General features: G+C 31.7%; 1 protein-coding gene across 1 annotated transcript; it reads right to left on the reverse strand.

The window, feature by feature from the left end:
* Positions 1–617: 617 nt before the first annotated feature.
* Positions 618–5,212, reverse strand: LOC104596456 (putative GPI-anchored protein At3g06035). Its single transcript, XM_010257628.3, has 2 exons — positions 4,421–5,212; positions 618–1,309 (listed from the first exon to the last, which is right to left on the reverse strand). The coding sequence occupies exons 1-2, from the start codon at positions 4,500–4,502 to the stop codon at positions 801–803; spliced, it is 591 nt and encodes a 196-aa protein (XP_010255930.1). The 5' UTR covers positions 4,503–5,212; the 3' UTR covers positions 618–800.
* Between the last annotated feature and the right edge of the window lie 12,920 nt (positions 5,213–18,132).

Raw genomic sequence — 18,132 nt, forward strand, 5'->3', positions numbered from 1 at the left:
TTGTTGTTTATTTTGTAAAATTACTAAAATATTTTTGCAGCAACGACTTATTTACTTATTTTGGGTTGGGGGAACCCTTGAGCTTGGACCCCAAGGCTTCCCCCCCACCTAACAGTGGGATATACAACAAACTGGTTCTTAAAACATAAACACAGAAACTCAGAAAACATGTTATATGTATTTTTTGTTTCCAAAACTGAAATCAAAACAGCATTTTTTGAATTCCTGGTTCAAACATGTTTTCACCTGGTTAGTAATATCATATTCTATTATTCCAAAAATTATATAATTTATGCACTAGAAAATTTATTTTTGTTTTTAAAATCATTATTTTGATGGTTTAAACAACATGTATTCTTTTTTTTAATCAAAACTGCTTTTGCTTTTCCAGACAATTAAGGTGAATTGACATTAGCTTGCTCCATGATGAGAAATGTGAACACACCAGCCTTTTGAAATAAAAAATCGGTTGATATAATGCCTTCAATTTTTCTTAAAAAAGAAAAGCATTGGATTTATTGCAAACGTTGGTGTGTTTGCATTTCATTGGGGGTCTCAGAATTTTCTGCGACCATGGTCACAGGTAATGCGAACTCCTTCAGAATCAGTGCCACTTCTGGAAGGAACACATAGCATCTTGTATTCCCTAACAGTGAAAACTTCCCGTGGAATCAGTTTTTTTTCAAGTATTCTTCCCATGCCCAAAGGTTGAAAGAAAAAAAGAAAGGCGCCCTCCAAGGGGCATTAAGTATAAAAAAAAAAAGAAAAGAAAAGAAAATGACAAACTTCCAACAATCAACTTAGCTAATCAGGGCAAGAAACAACCCCAAGAACAATGAAAACAAGTGGAAAAGCATTCCAGCCTTAGGAACCACGCTGGCTGATTTGTAAGTCGCATAACTCCCTTCAGGCGTATTGGTGGTCAGAATAACAACAATCCAATCACCTTCGGAACTAATGCCAGCTCCAGTATACTTGCTGTCATTGAGATAGGATGAGTACTGGGAACCAGTAAAGTTGGCGAGCACAAGACTAGGAACCAGGTCTGGAACACAAGCGGGCATGATGACTCCATCCCTGGTGTTGGATACGTTAAGGTGGCAGTGGTTCAGAAGGTCTGGGTAGTTGGCCAATTGCATCTCAGTTCCTGGAACAGTGTTGGCACCGGTACTGTTGGTACAGGGTTGATTCTTAAACTGGTCTGCCATTTCACCTGCAAGACAGTCTGCATTGTCATTCTCTGTTAAGGCTGACAGATTTAAGGTTGCCCTGTAGCTGTTGATATCTTGAAGAAGTCTCTTGTCCTCATCTGCAAGGGAACAGTGGATATAGAACACTTTAGCCTTAAGACTTTCAATTATCAATAGAAGGAAAAAGAAAGAAACCACAGTTAAAGGAACAAGAAAAGGTGTGTATTGAATTTAAATTCTCATGCAGCAAGAATTTTCCACAAGCGATGAATGGTGTTGCTGCTATACCATAATTATAATAAGCATCTTTCCCCTTCCATATTTGAAAAAAAGTTGAATATTTCTATGTCCATAAAAGCACAAAGATGCGGTATCAGCCAGCAGGATATTACACTGGTTTACCTTTTCGCAACAAACTTTCACAAGAACTAAGAAGGCAGTCACTTTACCACTTCATTTTCACTTGAAGGAACTAAATTGCCTAACCGAACTATTGCGCACACAGATACTGAATCCTTGATGCAGAGATATATTCCTCACATAAAGATATATTGAACTAAGGAATGTGGTTTAATAAGTTAGCCGGGATGAATGCATCGATTGAAGAAAAATGAACCATGACTGTCATCATTGTTGCTGTTGGACAAAGGAGAAAAGGAAACTCATAAAAAATGAGCAAAGAAAAATGCTTACAGGCCAGAAACAGTATTAGTTAAAAAAGGAATATTATAGCTATCATTTGCCAACGATTGCTGATTTCTCTAAATGTTAAGAAGAAAATCATTCAATGACCTAAAATGTTCTACTAGTTTTTGCATCATTTTTTATTGGATGGTAAATGACCAGAGTAATTGTTCATCCACTGATTGGTTCTTGGGGAAAACCAAGTTGCATTCTGAAACAGTAAGTCATTAATCTCTGCAGTTCTGCATTTTTTAATCTAATGTAGGTGTGGGTGTATCTTCAGTAAATCTTTCCAAAAGAAAAGGAAAAAGTAAAAGTGGAACAGAAAAGAACAGAAATTATGAATGCATCTTGAGAAAGCTTAGTATTTGCAAAGAATGATTTCATAGAAGCCGTTGACACTTCTATGGAGCTTGACATCATGAACAACTCAATTTCCAGGAGAGATAACTCATACTCCATGATACCCAGTTACCTGTATGTGGCTAAAATTACCTGCATCCACAGAATTGGATGTGAGTATAAGGGATGGGATATAGAACAGATACACCATTGACACATTTTCAGCATATCCTCATTTTATGTAGGAAGGTAAGGGAATAGTGGAAAAGGACATTCAGCCTGATAATCATTATCAATACTGAGTTGTTGATTAACACTATCAAAGATAATGGGACAATCTAATTTTAGGAAATGGATGCAATAATTATACCCACACCCATGGCCTAAATTTTTAAAAAATGTAAATCTGTTTCCCAATTCTTGATATCTGTATCCATGCCAATACACTGACATCACGTAGGGGTGTCAATGGACCAGCTTTGGGTTCGACTTGTCCAAATCAAAACCAATTTGAACGGGTTGGACGGTCCAATGAGACATATTGAATTGGACCAGTCCAGAATTAATGGTCCATCTGTAATAGATTTATATTAGATTGGGTCGGGTGAACCAATATCTGGTCCACTGACAGAATATGAGTAGGGGTGTCAATGGACCAGGTTCAGGTTGGATGCAATCTGAATTAAAACCAATTTGAACAGGTTGGACAGTACAACAAGACATTGAATTGGATCAGTCCTGTCCAAATTATTTATCAGATTGGATTGGACCTGGTCCATCTGTAGTAGATTCATGCTGGATGGGATTGGGTTAGACCAATACCTGGTCCATTGACAGCCCTAGCATCACGGCTTAGGCAGGACTGCAGGGATTCTTCGTGGAGCAAGAACCAAGGTTCACAGTATCAACACGTATCAGCCCGTATCTGCTGATACGTATTGTGTTGATGGCTTCCTAATATGCCCCTACAGGGGTTGTATCGGGTCAGACCATGATTAAGAGAGTAGCCAGGACTTGAGCCAACCCCTCTGAACCGGTTTTGAAAAAAAAAAATAAAATATGAAAAAAGCACCGATACAGGCCAATATGCCCGATACTTTGAACCTTGGCAAGAATAAAAAAGGCAACCAATGCACAAGGCTCCCACCAATGCGGGGTATGGGGATGGGCAGCTGTACGCAGCCTTACCCCAACACATATAGAGAGGCTGTTTCCAAGATTTGAACCCTGGGTCACCCAGGTTGCAATGGAGCAACCCAACCATTGAGCCAAGGCCCACACTTAAATTTTAATAAGGATTTGCACAACATGCATGTTGGTATGACATTGGTCATTGTTTCAGTTGCTCAGGAATCTGGATATAAGGTGACTAATAGCAATTTTCCATCTTAAGGAATACCAGAGCACTACAAACCAAGTCATTAATTTTTTATGCATCCATTTTGAAATCATGGACATGCAAGAAAGATGAACAATTCAAGGTATAGATCGTGGGAATCAGATTCATGACACTTTAAACAATTTGTTATAGACTTACAGACACGAAGGAACCTTCTCCTGTTCTATTTCATGGCAAAACTAGCGTAGTTGAGACAACTAATAAGGTGATGCGAAGCCTTAGATCCTTGAAGGACCCATTAGTTCCCATCTTTTGTTATCTCCTTCCCAACGACATCTAGATCTAAAATACAAGAATTTAGACCTAGACTAGAATCTAGTAATGATCATGCTATTGCAAATACGGATGTATTTCTCCTGTATCCTCTCAGAGCACTTGTCTCACGGACAAGAACCCAGTAAGAAAAAAGAAACAAATCTCAAAACCAGTTCTTTGAATCATTGAACTACCAGGGGGAGAGAGAGAATCAGTGTTACTGATTCTCCTCTATCCAGGTCCCTTTTCAGACACAATGCGTTAAGATCGTCACCTAATGGCGTTTTAGAAGAACCAGGCATCAGGATCTTCCTCCCAACCAAACCAATGTTACTCTATCAGAAAAAAACCCATAAATCGGCAAACTCAGACTTGCAATGCAACCCTATATGCTTGTAACTTGAAATGAAGACCCAAATCACGCAAGAATGAAAGAATGATGAACATATATAAATTGGTACAGAAATAAAACAAACAGGACAAACCGATCAAAGTAAAAGATCTGCAAGACTAAAATTAAGAAAAAGAAAGGAAGAGAGTCAATGCTTACCATCAGATTTGACAGGGTGAGAGAGCAATAGGATCACTTGAAGAAGCAGAAGGGTGACGAGGTGAGACCGAAGAGAAACCATTGTTATCGGCGATGATTCAACAGGGGTGGTGAGCTGAAGATATTGAGAATGACGGTCCGTACTTTTCCGAAAGATGTTATACTAAATTTCTAATCTAAGAAAGGAGGGAGCATCTGGGCATTAACTTATTTAAAGGTTTACACTGCACTTTTCTCTCTTTTTTTTTATTTTTTTGGATTTCTTTTCCTTTTCCTTATATAAAATATTAAATAATGCCGGAATTGCTTGATCCCAAAGCAGCTTCTAGTAAGCACGAACTTTCGTGTTCAGTACTTCAGTTAGTCCATGCTCACACCTCACAGAGGGTAGATGTGTATCCTCTACCGTCCACTGTTAAGTGGTCTCTATCCCTTCCGTTGATACCTTCTTTTCTTGCTTCTCCATCCCTTCCGTTGATACCTTCTTTTCTTGCTTTCATTGTCTCTTGTCCTGTTTTCTTGTTTTCAAAGCTTCGAGGTCCAGTCTGTTAGGTACTAAAGGGACGAAATTTTGAATCGAGGCAGGATTTTTGAAAGCAGAGGTGCAACCAGCTACTAGTCGTAGAAACAGTGCTAATAAGACGTAAAATTTGCGTTAGGGTTTCATTTGGGGGGCTGATCTCCATCTGCTATTTGGGGAGACCTCTTCTGTTAATCGACCGTGGATGACAAGGAATACCTTCTATTCTCCTTTCTTGGTATGACATCAGCTGTTTATCGATAAGGAAGACCGGGGATGATAAAAGTATGTGTTTGGTTTTGTGGGTATATTTATTTATATATTTTTTATTTTAAAAATTTATTTATATTTTTTCATTTTAAAGTTTTTTTGTTTTTGTTGTTTGATTGAGTTTTATTTTAAATGCATTTTTTATTTTTTATCTTAGATTAATACTCATTAAAGTGTGTTACATCAGTATTTGGTTTCAAGAAATATTGGTGAAAATAAGAATTTGACGTTTCCCCAAATTCTCTATATACAAAAATCAATGGGTTTCAATTTTATATTATTTATTTGATAAATAGTAAAACCAAATAATTATTTATTTGATAAATACCTATGTGGCATGACGTTTTTTTTTAAATAAATGCCCACATAACCAATCATAGCCATAAGTTTGTAATCTATTTTGTTTTTTCCCTCTTAAGCAAATTAGCACATTTTGGTTTTCTTGATAGATTCAATGATAGACTCAAGGGTGCAACATGTCAGCAGAATGAAATTTCGTTATCATCAAGGCCCGTTTTTTTTGAGAAATTGTTTAAAACTCATTATGACTCTTCATGATTTTCTTAAAATCACCATAATTTTTCAAAACGTTCAGGGAGTCCTATGTTACTGAGATAACATTAATTTGACTAACGGGCATTGTTAATTTACTATTTTACCCTTTCTTATGTTCGACTCATTTTACAATATCCCAAAATTACCCTGTCATTCTTCATCCCAAAACCCTAATAATTTGAACGAAAAAGAAACCATTGTCACTGCTTATTCCACCATTTGAGAAAGAGAAAACCATTGCCATTTGCCATTGTTTTTTCCACCATTTAAGAAAGAGAAAATCATGGTTGTTGATTCTTCCACCATCTGAAAATGTGAAAACCGTTGTGGCTGATTCTTCTATTGTTTGAGAACGTGAAAACCATTGCCATTGCTTCTTCCAACATCAGAGAATGAGATCAATAGTCACCATTTGAGACCTACGTTAGCGATTGTCTGATCAGTGGCAAAGTATACTAGTCACTTATTTGTTTCTTGTGAAAGAACACATTCAACACAAAAGCTTCTTAAAAAGTAGTAGGCTGCCCTTTACAGATTCTGCTTTACCATAAACAAAAAACTCTGCCCACTCCATTACCACAACTAATTCTGTTCATTTTCTACCCAAGAAGCCTTAGGCTCCTCTTAGGCTCCTCTCCTAATTTAGATTGCAAAGAGCAGTTGCTGCCGCTGTCTAAGACCAGACAACAACAATGACGACAGTGGATGCAAGGTTCAAAGTATCGGTACGTATTGGACCTTCCTGATACATCTCTACAAAGAGTGTATCGAGGTTTCGACCAGTTCAAGAGGTGGACGGACCTTAAACCGACCCCTCTGAACCATATTTAAAAAAAAAAAACTAAAAAATATAAAAAGAAAAACTATCGATACTGCCCTATACGCCTCTACTATCATACATATCAATATTTTGAACCTTAAATGCAAGAGGCAAAACTGTAACAAAATATTGTTTTCACTGTAACAAAATACTTGGTCTGTAGAGAGGCAAAATTGTTTGTGCATTCCATTAACTTGTGGGATAGAGCAATGATGACACTGGAAGAAACCTCCAGTGTATGCGAACTAAAAGAAAAAAAAAGGATCGAAGCTTAATACAAACTGAAAAAAAAATGAAAAAATAGAGTATGCGAATTGGAAGAAAAAAGGAACTAGGCTTAATACAAACTGAAAAGAAAATGAAACAGGTGGAGAAAGAATGAAAAAGGAACGAAGCTTAATACCTGGTTGGGGGTTGGGTTCACTGGATGTTGAGATCAAAAGGACTCGTTGAGAGCAAAAAGACTCAACGAGTTGAACTCTTACATATAAAGAAGTAGGACGCTGTAAGGGCATTTCAGTCAAAAATAAATGTATACTAAGGCTGATTCACCATTCAAAGGCAGTTTGGTCATTAAAATGCATTTGTGATGACGTGGGTAACTTGTGTTAAGGACCTCTAACGGTGCTCTAATGGATGGTGAGTTTTGGAAAATAAAAATCCACTAACATCGGGTTCCCTAGACATTTTGAAAAGTTATGATAAGTTTAAGAGAATTCATGAAAAGCCATGGTGAGTTTTAGACAATAACCCTTGTTTTTGTTTCTTTTTTTATTTCTCAAGTGTATATTTACTCATGTTTTTTTGTTTATAGGTAGTCAAGATAATAATCATTTTACTCATAAAAATCCATTATTAAAAGGGACATTTTTGTTCTATTCAAGTGTTAGCAATTTTTCTCCCAAGGGGAAAGATATTTATCCACTTGAGAGATGGGTATACTCAGGAAATAAACTTTTTCCTGGTCCCCATACAAATCTAAAAAAAGAACATGGTTTTTTTGGTCAATGGGAACCAAAATCCCATTTACTAACTTTTCCCTCTCAAAATCCAAAAAATGAACACCCCACAAGAAATAAAAAAATGAAATGGAAACCATCATTAGAGAATAGAGAGATTCGTTTGCAAAGTGCAAAATGGAACTTTTCTTTTTTGTTTTTTTTTTGAGCCTAACAAGGCATTATCATTAACTACTTAGTGAAATGTCATTATACATACAATTTTCTAAAAAAACTTTGGTATGCGAGACCAAATATACCAGGGGTGTTCAATTTTAGGGTGTCAACCCTATTTGAAAATCCGATTTTGAATTTGAGATTTGGCAAAATAGAGTCGAATTCAATTAAGACATTGATTCAATAAATATTCGAATTTGATCAATTATTTAATTTATATATATATAATATAAAATATTTAAATATTTTACATCATATATATAATAATTAAATTATAAAAATAAGTTACATAATTATATACTTTATATAAATAAAATATTTATTTTATATATTTATTAATTACCTAAAATATCTGATTGAATTCGAATCGAATTGAATCAAATATTCAAATATTTAATCAAATTCAAATTTGAATATTGATTTTCAATATCCATTGGATATTGAATTGAGTTCGATCTGTTTACACCTCGAGTGTTCATGGTTTGGATCAATACAGTTTAAAAAAGATTTCAAATCAAACTGGTAAAATATTCTCAGACCAAAATCAAACTGTTTTATTATAATTTGGTGGGATTTTTTATATGGTTTTGGACATTCTATTGAACTTAACTCAATTAGAAAGTGAAAACAACATATATAGTTGCATAAATAATAAACTAGCGGGGACTCGTGCGATGCACGAGATTTGTTAAGGAAAACTAAACAATAAAACACATAAGAGTATACAACTATTTATATTTATAACTTTTTAAAATAATGATTAATTATTTATATTTTATAATACTTTTAATTACTTTTAAAATACAAAAATAGCAATAATTTATTTAAGCTAAGCTTGTTCATTGAATTGATGAAACCAACCAACCTAACCAACCAACCCGAATTGCTGAATTTCTAATTTCATCTAAATTAATGTTTTAATCTCTAATAAATAAAAGTAATTTAATCAACAAAAATTATTAAAAATTTATAGAAAAAGTGCACAACAATTGAAAATATATTGATAATGAAAAAAAAATAAATAACTAATAAAATAAAATAATTACAACAATTATAAAAATACTAAAAAAACTAAAAAATATATTAAGTTAGTCAATAAATATTGTAATCTCAAAAGTACAATAAATACAATAAGTATAATAAATTAAATTTCAAAAGTTAAATAACAATAGTTTAATATCCAATAATTATTAAAAATTTTCTGTTAAGTAACAAAACAAATATAGGTTTATACATAATTATTGAAAACATATTTATAAAAAAAACTATAAATAATTGCTGAAAATACACTAAATATTAAGTTTAGTATATTAAATATATAATAAATATAGATTAAGATCTTAAAATCATTATTAACGAATATTATTTTTTTGAAAGTTATTTTTCTAGAATTATTAATTGATATAAGTGAAATTGGTTATTTAAAATATTATTTAATTATTTAAATAATATCCTTATTTAAATTTTATATTTTAATCATTAATTGAATTTAATAATATATAAAATTATAATTTATTCTATTATTACATAATTTCATTATTAAATTTGTAAACATTTTAAATTATTATTAATTATAATGTTATGTTATGATTTTTTATTTTAGATTTTTTAATTTATTACATAATTTCTTTATTTTAACTATTTAAAATATAGTTATGTTAAATATTTCGTTATTTAAAATATTTATTTATTGAAATATTTAAATAGTATATAAAATATTTAAAAATACTCATTATTTGATATTTAAGATATTTAGCTATTGAAATATTTAAATAATATTTTATTTTTTAATGTTAAATTTCTGTTACTTGAATAACATTTAATTTGAATAATCTGAAAAATCATAATTTATATTGTTTGTACATAAATAATATAATTTGAATAATCTAATATACTTATTATTTTTTAATAAATATTTTAAAGTTTATACTATTATTACATAATTTTATTATTAATTTGGTAAAAATATTAAATTATTATTAATTTGAATATCATGTTATGATTTTTTATTTTAATATTTTTTTTTATTTTATTGTATAATTTCGTTATTTTAACTGTTTAAATAATATATAAAATATTTAAAAATACTTATTATTTGAATTTAAGATATATGGTTATTGAAATATTTAAATAATTATACATTTTTCTATGTAATTATTTAGTTATTTTTTGTATTTTAATTATTTAAGATATTTAGTTATTGAAATATTGAAATAAGATTTTATTATTTAATGTTAAATTTCTGTTATTTGAATAACATTTAATTTGAATAATATGGAATATCATAATTTATATTGTTAGTGTATAATTTCGTAATGAAATTTGTAAAAATATAAAACTATTAGTAATATGAATATTATTAAATCTATTGTAATTATTTTTGTGTTTTTATTAGTTATTTTATAGTTTATACTATTGTTTCATAATTTCATTTTTAATTTTGTAAAAATATTAAGTTATTATTAATTTTTAATATTATGTTATGACTTTTTTTCCATTTTATTGCATAATTTTGTTATTTTAACTACTTAAAATATAGTTATGTTAAATATTTAAATAATATATAAAATATTTAAAAATATTCATTATTTGAATTTATAATATTTAGTTATTGAAATATTGAAATAATTAAATATTTTTCTGTGTAATTATTTAGCAATTTTAGTATTTTGTTATTTAAGATATTTAGTTTTTGAAATATTGAAATAATGTTTTATTTTTTTAATGTTAAATTTCTATTATTTGAATACATTTGATTTGTATAATCCAGAAAACCATAATTTATATTCTTAGTACATAATTTCATGATGAATTTTGTAGAAATATAGAACTGTTAATAATATGAATATTGTTAAATCTATTATAATTATTTTTTTATGTTTTTAGTAAATATTTTTAAAGTTATTATTTAATTTTTTAAAATATTTAAATAATTTTTAAAAATTTAATTTAAACTTTCTTTAGATAGAAATAGATAAAAAGTGGCAAAGAGGTTAAATAGGAATTGGAGATAATTTGGAGAGGAATTCTCTCCAAAATTAGAGATATGTTACAAGAGAAATAGGAATTCGAGATGATTTAGGAGAAAGTGGGGGAGGTAGTTTAGTATAAATTTTAGGAAAAGAAATTGTTGAAGAAAGAGAGCATCTCATTGGTTCTTTTAGTCACCACAAAATCATCTCATTGTAATTGGTATGCTATGTAAATATCATTTTGATTTGAATAGAAGAATGTTTTGAGAGTTTGTTTTATTATATATATTGTATATGTATATATTATAATAGATTAATATAATATATATATATATATATATATATATATATATATATATATATATATATCAATTTACAGTTTGATTTAGTTTCTAAAATTCAGAAAATCAAACCAAACTGTTTTAAATCTACATCAGTTTGGTTCAATTCGGTCTGGTGGTTTCGATGAACACCCCTTAATAGATAATGGCATGGTAGGCCACCAAGTGGGCTGCTGGTCTGGTGAGCCCCGCACTCTGCCACCACCTGTGAGATTGGCCAAGGCGAATTCATCTCATCTAACAGTGCTTTAATCAGTACTTGCTATGCATCCCCTTCCACTTGCAAATGGGACAACCCCAGTGAATGAGCAAATTTTAAACCTTCCAACAGTGCAAAAGCTTCTGTTTCCATGGCTGTCCTCCCCTCTTATTTTGATATCTCTGCCAAAGCTGACTAGCTAACTGAAGTTGCACATCGAAGTTAAGTTTCAGGAACTCTCCAACAGGTCTTCTCCATCTTCCTCTTTCCTAAGTTTCACCATCAACTCTCCAAGGAACTAGCTGGGCTTGTTGGGTTGTGATGTGGCTCTCCATTCCAATTCTTGAATTTGGGCATGGGCAACGTTGATAATTGAAGAAGCCTTAATTACAATTCTACAACAAATTCCACTAGATGCCACATCAGCAGAATAGTGAATAAATGCCTAACTGTTGGGGAAAGCATTAAAATGAAACTTTCCCCAATGATAGGCATGTACATAAATCAATGCCAAATTTTTATAACTATTTATGCGTACAAATCACCATAATGGGTTAAATGTTGATTTAACGATGACATGATAACACTTTGATAAACGACTATCACAAAACACACGTTTGATAAAGGTGAAAATGGTCGCAATCAGATATGTCATGCATGCATCCATCTGGACCCGAATACTGACCATTGAAGCAGCTCCCTGACCCATCTAATTATGAAACCCATTAATATAATCCCCAAATCAAACAGCCCTCGAGTTCTGAAACCAAAGCAGCTTAGATCTCCTTCCTTCCAAGTTCCATCTACCTCTACATCAATGAACTCAACCACTCCTCTTCCATGTGCTAAGTGCAAACACAACTTTGGTTTATCACATCCACCCCACCTGCATTATCTCCCCTGATTAAAGTAACAACAAAATATTAAAATTAATTGAAGGTAGTTTCATGAGGGGGAGATTTATAATTAGATAAAACAAATCAAGTTAAAACTTACAGGTAGGTGAAATGGCAATTCATAGTTGATTAGTATGCATGTTACGTATAGCCTTTCAAGCGTTTCCTTCTTAATGCTACTCAACCACTTTGGAAAAAATTGATTGAACGTTTTACCAAAGTTTTATTCCGTGTGTAAGTGGTGTGGTTATAGAAGCTTTGGCTTTATGATAAAGTTTGTCTAAATTAAATTAAAATAGGACTGCCCCATCTGGGTACTTTTCCATTTTTATATTGGAAGTTTGGAATCTACTCGACCCCATAACTGCATGATCAGTATTCTATTCAACAACAGTCTAGCGATGAAAAGGTCTTAGGGTCGGTTTGGTTTATACTCAGAGTCGGAATTGGAATGGTCTATTCTTATAGTCTGTTTGGTTCATATAAGAATCAAAATCAGAATTAGACTAATTGAAATGAGATTTCATTTTCAAGAGAGGGCAGGGAATGACCATTATCTCAAATGGGGGAATGCTATTCTACTAGGAATGGGATTATGGAATTCTGATTCTGCCCAACCCAATAGTTGGAATCTGACTGAATATTTCAGATCCCTATTCTTGTGAACCAAACAGGCCCTTAATTTCAAACAAATGATGAAAATGAGGAGAAATTTGATCTCACAAATTTCTCATTATTTGTAACAATGATAGGTGGAGGAATCTAGCACAATTCAAGGGGGTATATGTGTAATAGGTAGGGGTTTTGCAAATAAAATAAAAAAAAAGCAAACAAATAAAAATTTGTGAGATTAGGGTAAACCGTAATTTTCATTTTCTTAAATCAAAAGACAATACTTTATTAAATAATGCTTAGAATGAAGGATTGAAGTATTGGTATCGAATATCATATTGGACAACTTAGACATAGATACATATATGCTTTGGAAATATATATGAAAACATTTGGATATGTTAGAGAAATGCATACAAATCACATAAGTACATTAATAACACTAAATGTAAAGTTGAATTATCTATGCATTGAATAAGGTACCAATACATGAAAATGCACACTTTAATAGGTATGTGAAGAAAACATTATAATATTGAGGCTTTATAACATGTACACATCATACAACAATTATCACTATATTTCAATTTTATAATTATAATTTTTAATTTTTATTAAAATTTGGAAAATTTTATTTATTTTGTATTTTTATATAAATAATAAATATGCTTTCATTTTTAACATATAAATGTAAAATAAAACATAAATCATTTAAGATAGACAAAACAAATTATTATATAATTTTCAGTTTTTATTATATTTTGGAGAAAATTAAATATTAAATTATTTATTTCAGTTTTTATAATTATAGTTTTCAATTTTTATTAATTTTGTTGAAAAGACTTGTGGTTAGAGAGTGAGAGTGAGAATGTGAGAGCTAGTGTGAGCGTACTGTTGGAGGGCAAAGGATCACCCTTGTATAAATCCTACAGTCCGCGCACTCGACGTATTCATGAGTAACGGGCCTCAACCACCAATATTCGGGGGATATTCTAGAACGGGCCACGTTGACTAGCGTATTCGGAGGTAACCATTGCCAAGTGGGCGACATGTCTTCGTAAACTTCAGGGATGCTAAGTGACTTGAACAAATCAAGGAAGCTATGCCACATAAGTCGGTCTCTCCAAGGTCAAATAGTTATAGATCATCAGGTCATTGGTTGTCCGAGTCGAATTGGTAGCTTAGGGCTATTGCAGGCCACTTAGGTTAGATTTTCCGATCTATCTTCAAACGGGGCTCGTATTGCTCGGACGGCATGAGCTGATCTATCGTGAAACATTTCTCCAAGGTCCCGCCATGTATGACTCCCATGTGTTCTGAGACAGCTCTGAATTGCCATGTGGCGGTCAATAATTAAAGGGTCACTTTCCCCTCATCAGAATACATATCCTATGGCTATATACAAATAAGATACACCCCATATTGGAATCATTATATTGATACTTTAAGCTTTGCTTAAAATACACTAAAAAATATCCAGAAAAATAGACAACAAAAAACAAAGCAAAAATATTATTGGACTAAACGTTTAAAAAAAAAGCACTAATATACTTCTCTAAAAATCAAGATAAAATGGAGCCACATTAGTAATCTATACTAGGAATAACAACGGGGTAGGTTTGGAGCGGGGATTACATTCCCCATCCCTGACCCCGACCCCCAAATCACCCCTTCATCCCCGTCCCCGATCCCCGTCGAGGAAAGAAATTCCCTTCCATCCCCGACCCCAACGGGGATGAATTCCCTGTTGGAGATTCAAATCCCCGAATTTGTAGCCATTAACAAAGCAAAAATGCTGAAAACATAAACAAACGAGAGAAATAGAGATTGAGTCTGAGAGATTGAGGCTGAGAGAGAGAAAGAGAGAGAGAGAAGACCATTGTGAGTTGAGGCCGATGACGAGAGAGAGAATCCGATGGGCGACGGCGACGACGATCAAAGACGATAGATGAAGGTCGAAGGAAGATTGAAGAACTGAGTTTTAGTTATTTCTTCTTTGAATATCTTTGTCTTCTGTCGAGACTCGAGTGGTAGACTGGTAGTCAGCGACGATAGACGTCCGACCTCCGACGGGTGAGTGCCGACAACGACGGCGGTCGGCGAATCGATAATGAAGACAAAGGAAGAAGAAGACTAGGGTTCACGGACTCACGGTTCAGAGTTCTCTGTCTGTGTCTGTCGATTGTCGATTGTTTGTGTTTTTTAAGTTTTAATCATTAAAAATAAATGAATAATAATATAATATTATAGTATAATAGTATTATAATATAAATATTATATAAATAATACATAATATTGTATATTATATTAATTATCTAATTATATATTTATTAATGGGGGCCGGGGTGGGGCAGGGATTGCATTCCCCATCACCATCCTCGAACCCGATTGGGGATTCAGGAATAGCCCCATCCCCAACCCTGCTAAAGTATTCCCCATACCTAGACCCATCGGGTCGGGGAGCTCGGATACCTGTCGAGGATGGGGAAAATTGCCACCCCTAATCTATACTACTTCTGAAAGAGCGAATAACCTCACTTCTTGGAATTAGTAATTAAGCACATGCGTTGCACGTGAGAAAATTTTCTTCATATTAATTACTTGAATTTTAGATATGTCATAGTTAAGATAGAAATTGAAAATTAACAAAAGTAACAATATGGTTAAAAATAAACTTAAATGTTTGTAGCAAATAACAACTATTATTATTATTATTATTATTATTATTATTATTAAATTTGTAGTCCATTTCTATCATAAATAAAAATAACTTTTATTTTAACAATTATTTTTATTTAATATGATGAATATATAACATTAGAAATGTTCTCAAATGTTTTCAACAAAATTTTGTACATTTTCATTTTTGGTGTTCTATCTCCTTTTAAATATTTATTCAATTATGACATCATGAGTTTCTTTGAAAAGTTGGATCATTGACCCACCATCTAGATAAGAAAATAACTTTGCTTTTAGATTAGTTTTAAATTAGGGAAAATTATAGTCAGAGCCGGTTGTACATTTAAAATTAGGCTATAGGTTGGTCCAAAAACCAACAAAACTCTAACAATCGGCTCTACATTTCAAATTATAAAAACCCCACCTTGTCATCCGAGGCTTATGTGGTTGTTACCAACACGAGACTCTTAATCCATGTTGGATACAACAAAAAGCTTATACTGGAATTTCCCTTTAATGTTGGGTGATTGGAAAATGAAAAAAGGATTTTAGTTTCTCTCCCGCTCTCTCTCTCTCTCTCTCTCTCTCTCTCTCTCTCTCTCTCTCTCTTTCTCTCTCTCCCACTTTCTCATTGCCACTGTCGTCTCTCTCTGCTCAATGATTGTGTGATTTGAAAATAAATAAAAATGGTTTTTGGTTTCTGTATTTATGTTATCTCTATCAATTTCTCTCATTCTCTCTATACCTACCATTCTCCCTCAATCTCTCTCATTCTCTTTTTTGGTCGATCTCTCCTTCATTAATTTTTATATATCATTCTCATTCAGTCTTTCTCTTTATCGTTCTTTTTTTTTTTTATTTTCTTACACACTTATATGGTATTAATCAAATTGTATAAAAGAACATGAGACCAACTTGGTATGGTTCAAAAATCATTACACCAATTTGATAAAAATTTACAGAAACTCTTGGCTTTGAAATTTAAACCAACTTGTTAGAAATTTATAACTTGATTGTACAAGTGGTTAGTCCCTTTAGTTCTTTTATATAGTTTGATTAATAGTGTATAAGTTTGTAAGAAAAAAAAAAGAATGAGAGAGGGAGTGGGCGAAAGACTAAGGGGGAACACAAGAGATTGAGGGAGAATGAGATATTGACCAAGAGGGAGAGTGAGGGAGAAGAATGAGAGAGAGAGAGAGAGAGGTTTTGATTTGGCTACAGACCAAAGCTTAGAGAGTAGGAGAGCCAGAGGGAGCAAGAGATCGAAAGATGACTGTGAGAGTGAGAGAGAAGGGAGGGAGGTCGAGAGACAGAGGAGCGGGAGAGAAATTGAAAACCTATTTTCGATATAGGCTTTTTGCTGTGTCCAGCATGGATTGAGAGTCTCATATTGGCAACAACCACATAAGCCTCCGATGACATGGCGGGGAATTTTATAATTTGAAATGTAGAGTTGGTTGTTAGAGTTTTGTTGGTTTCTTGACCAACCTGCAACCTAATTTTAAATGTACGGCTTTGTCTATAATTTTCCCTTTAAATTATATATTTCATTTACATTATATAAAATAATTTTTACTTATCACACTTAATTTTTGTTTGTCTATGATATCATTTCACCCAAACCACTAACCTACCACCCTAAAAGAAAATTAGTTTGATATCTAGGTTGGCATTAAATTTTGAATTACATTTCTATCATTGATAAAATTATTTCTTATGTATAATACTTATTTTTGCTCAATATAATGAATGCATAATATTAGAGATGTACCCAATATTTTATTTTTTATAAATATATAACATTAGTTATGTGCCCAAATTTTTCTCTATCTTTTTTTATTTATATGATTCTTTGTATTTTCTATTTTTAAAAATTTTATTATTTGACTGTGACATCATTTCATTTCTAGGTAGATTTTAAATTTGGCATTCCATTTTCATCATTAATAAAAATAATTATTACATTTCATACTTATTTATTTTAATTTTATATTATTTAATTAAGGCATTATTTATTAATTCATTTGACCCCAAATGGTCGAATTGCTTGCCTACCACCAGGAGGGAAGAAAATGGTTTTGTTTTCAAATTACTTTTCAAAATATTTATTTTTATACTAATAAAACTAATATTGTGGATTTAATTACAAGAATTTAATGATGATAAAAACATATCTTAAATATAGGATTTAATGAGAGAGAATAGGAAAATATTTTTATTTCCAACTGGTTTTAAAATTTACATTCCATTTTCATCATTAATAAAAATATTTCTTATTTTTCATACTTATTATTGTTTAATATGTAAAAAATGTTCCCATTTTTTTTTTAATTTTAATTTTTTTTCATTTTATTATTTAATCGTGGCAACATGGATTAACCCATTTGATCCACAATGGTTAATTTCTTACTACCACCTAAATGAAAACACTATTTTTTTTAGGTAGATTTTAAAAGTATAAGTTTTTATGTTATTGGAATTATTAATTTATTAAGTACGGATTCGATTAATAGAACTTTTCATTCCTGAGGAGAACTGTTATTAGAGTACATCATACACTAGGTATCATATTAATCATGTTATATATTACATGTCTTATGATGTAAGTTGAACAAATCATTATAGATTTTACACCAATGATGGAACAAGTGCACATTTTAGGATAACATCAAA

The sequence above is a fragment of the Nelumbo nucifera genome, chromosome 1 (genome assembly GCF_055504915.1).
Source record: "Nelumbo nucifera cultivar China Antique chromosome 1, China Antique-T2T, whole genome shotgun sequence".
Lineage (NCBI taxonomy): Eukaryota > Viridiplantae > Streptophyta > Magnoliopsida > Proteales > Nelumbonaceae > Nelumbo > Nelumbo nucifera.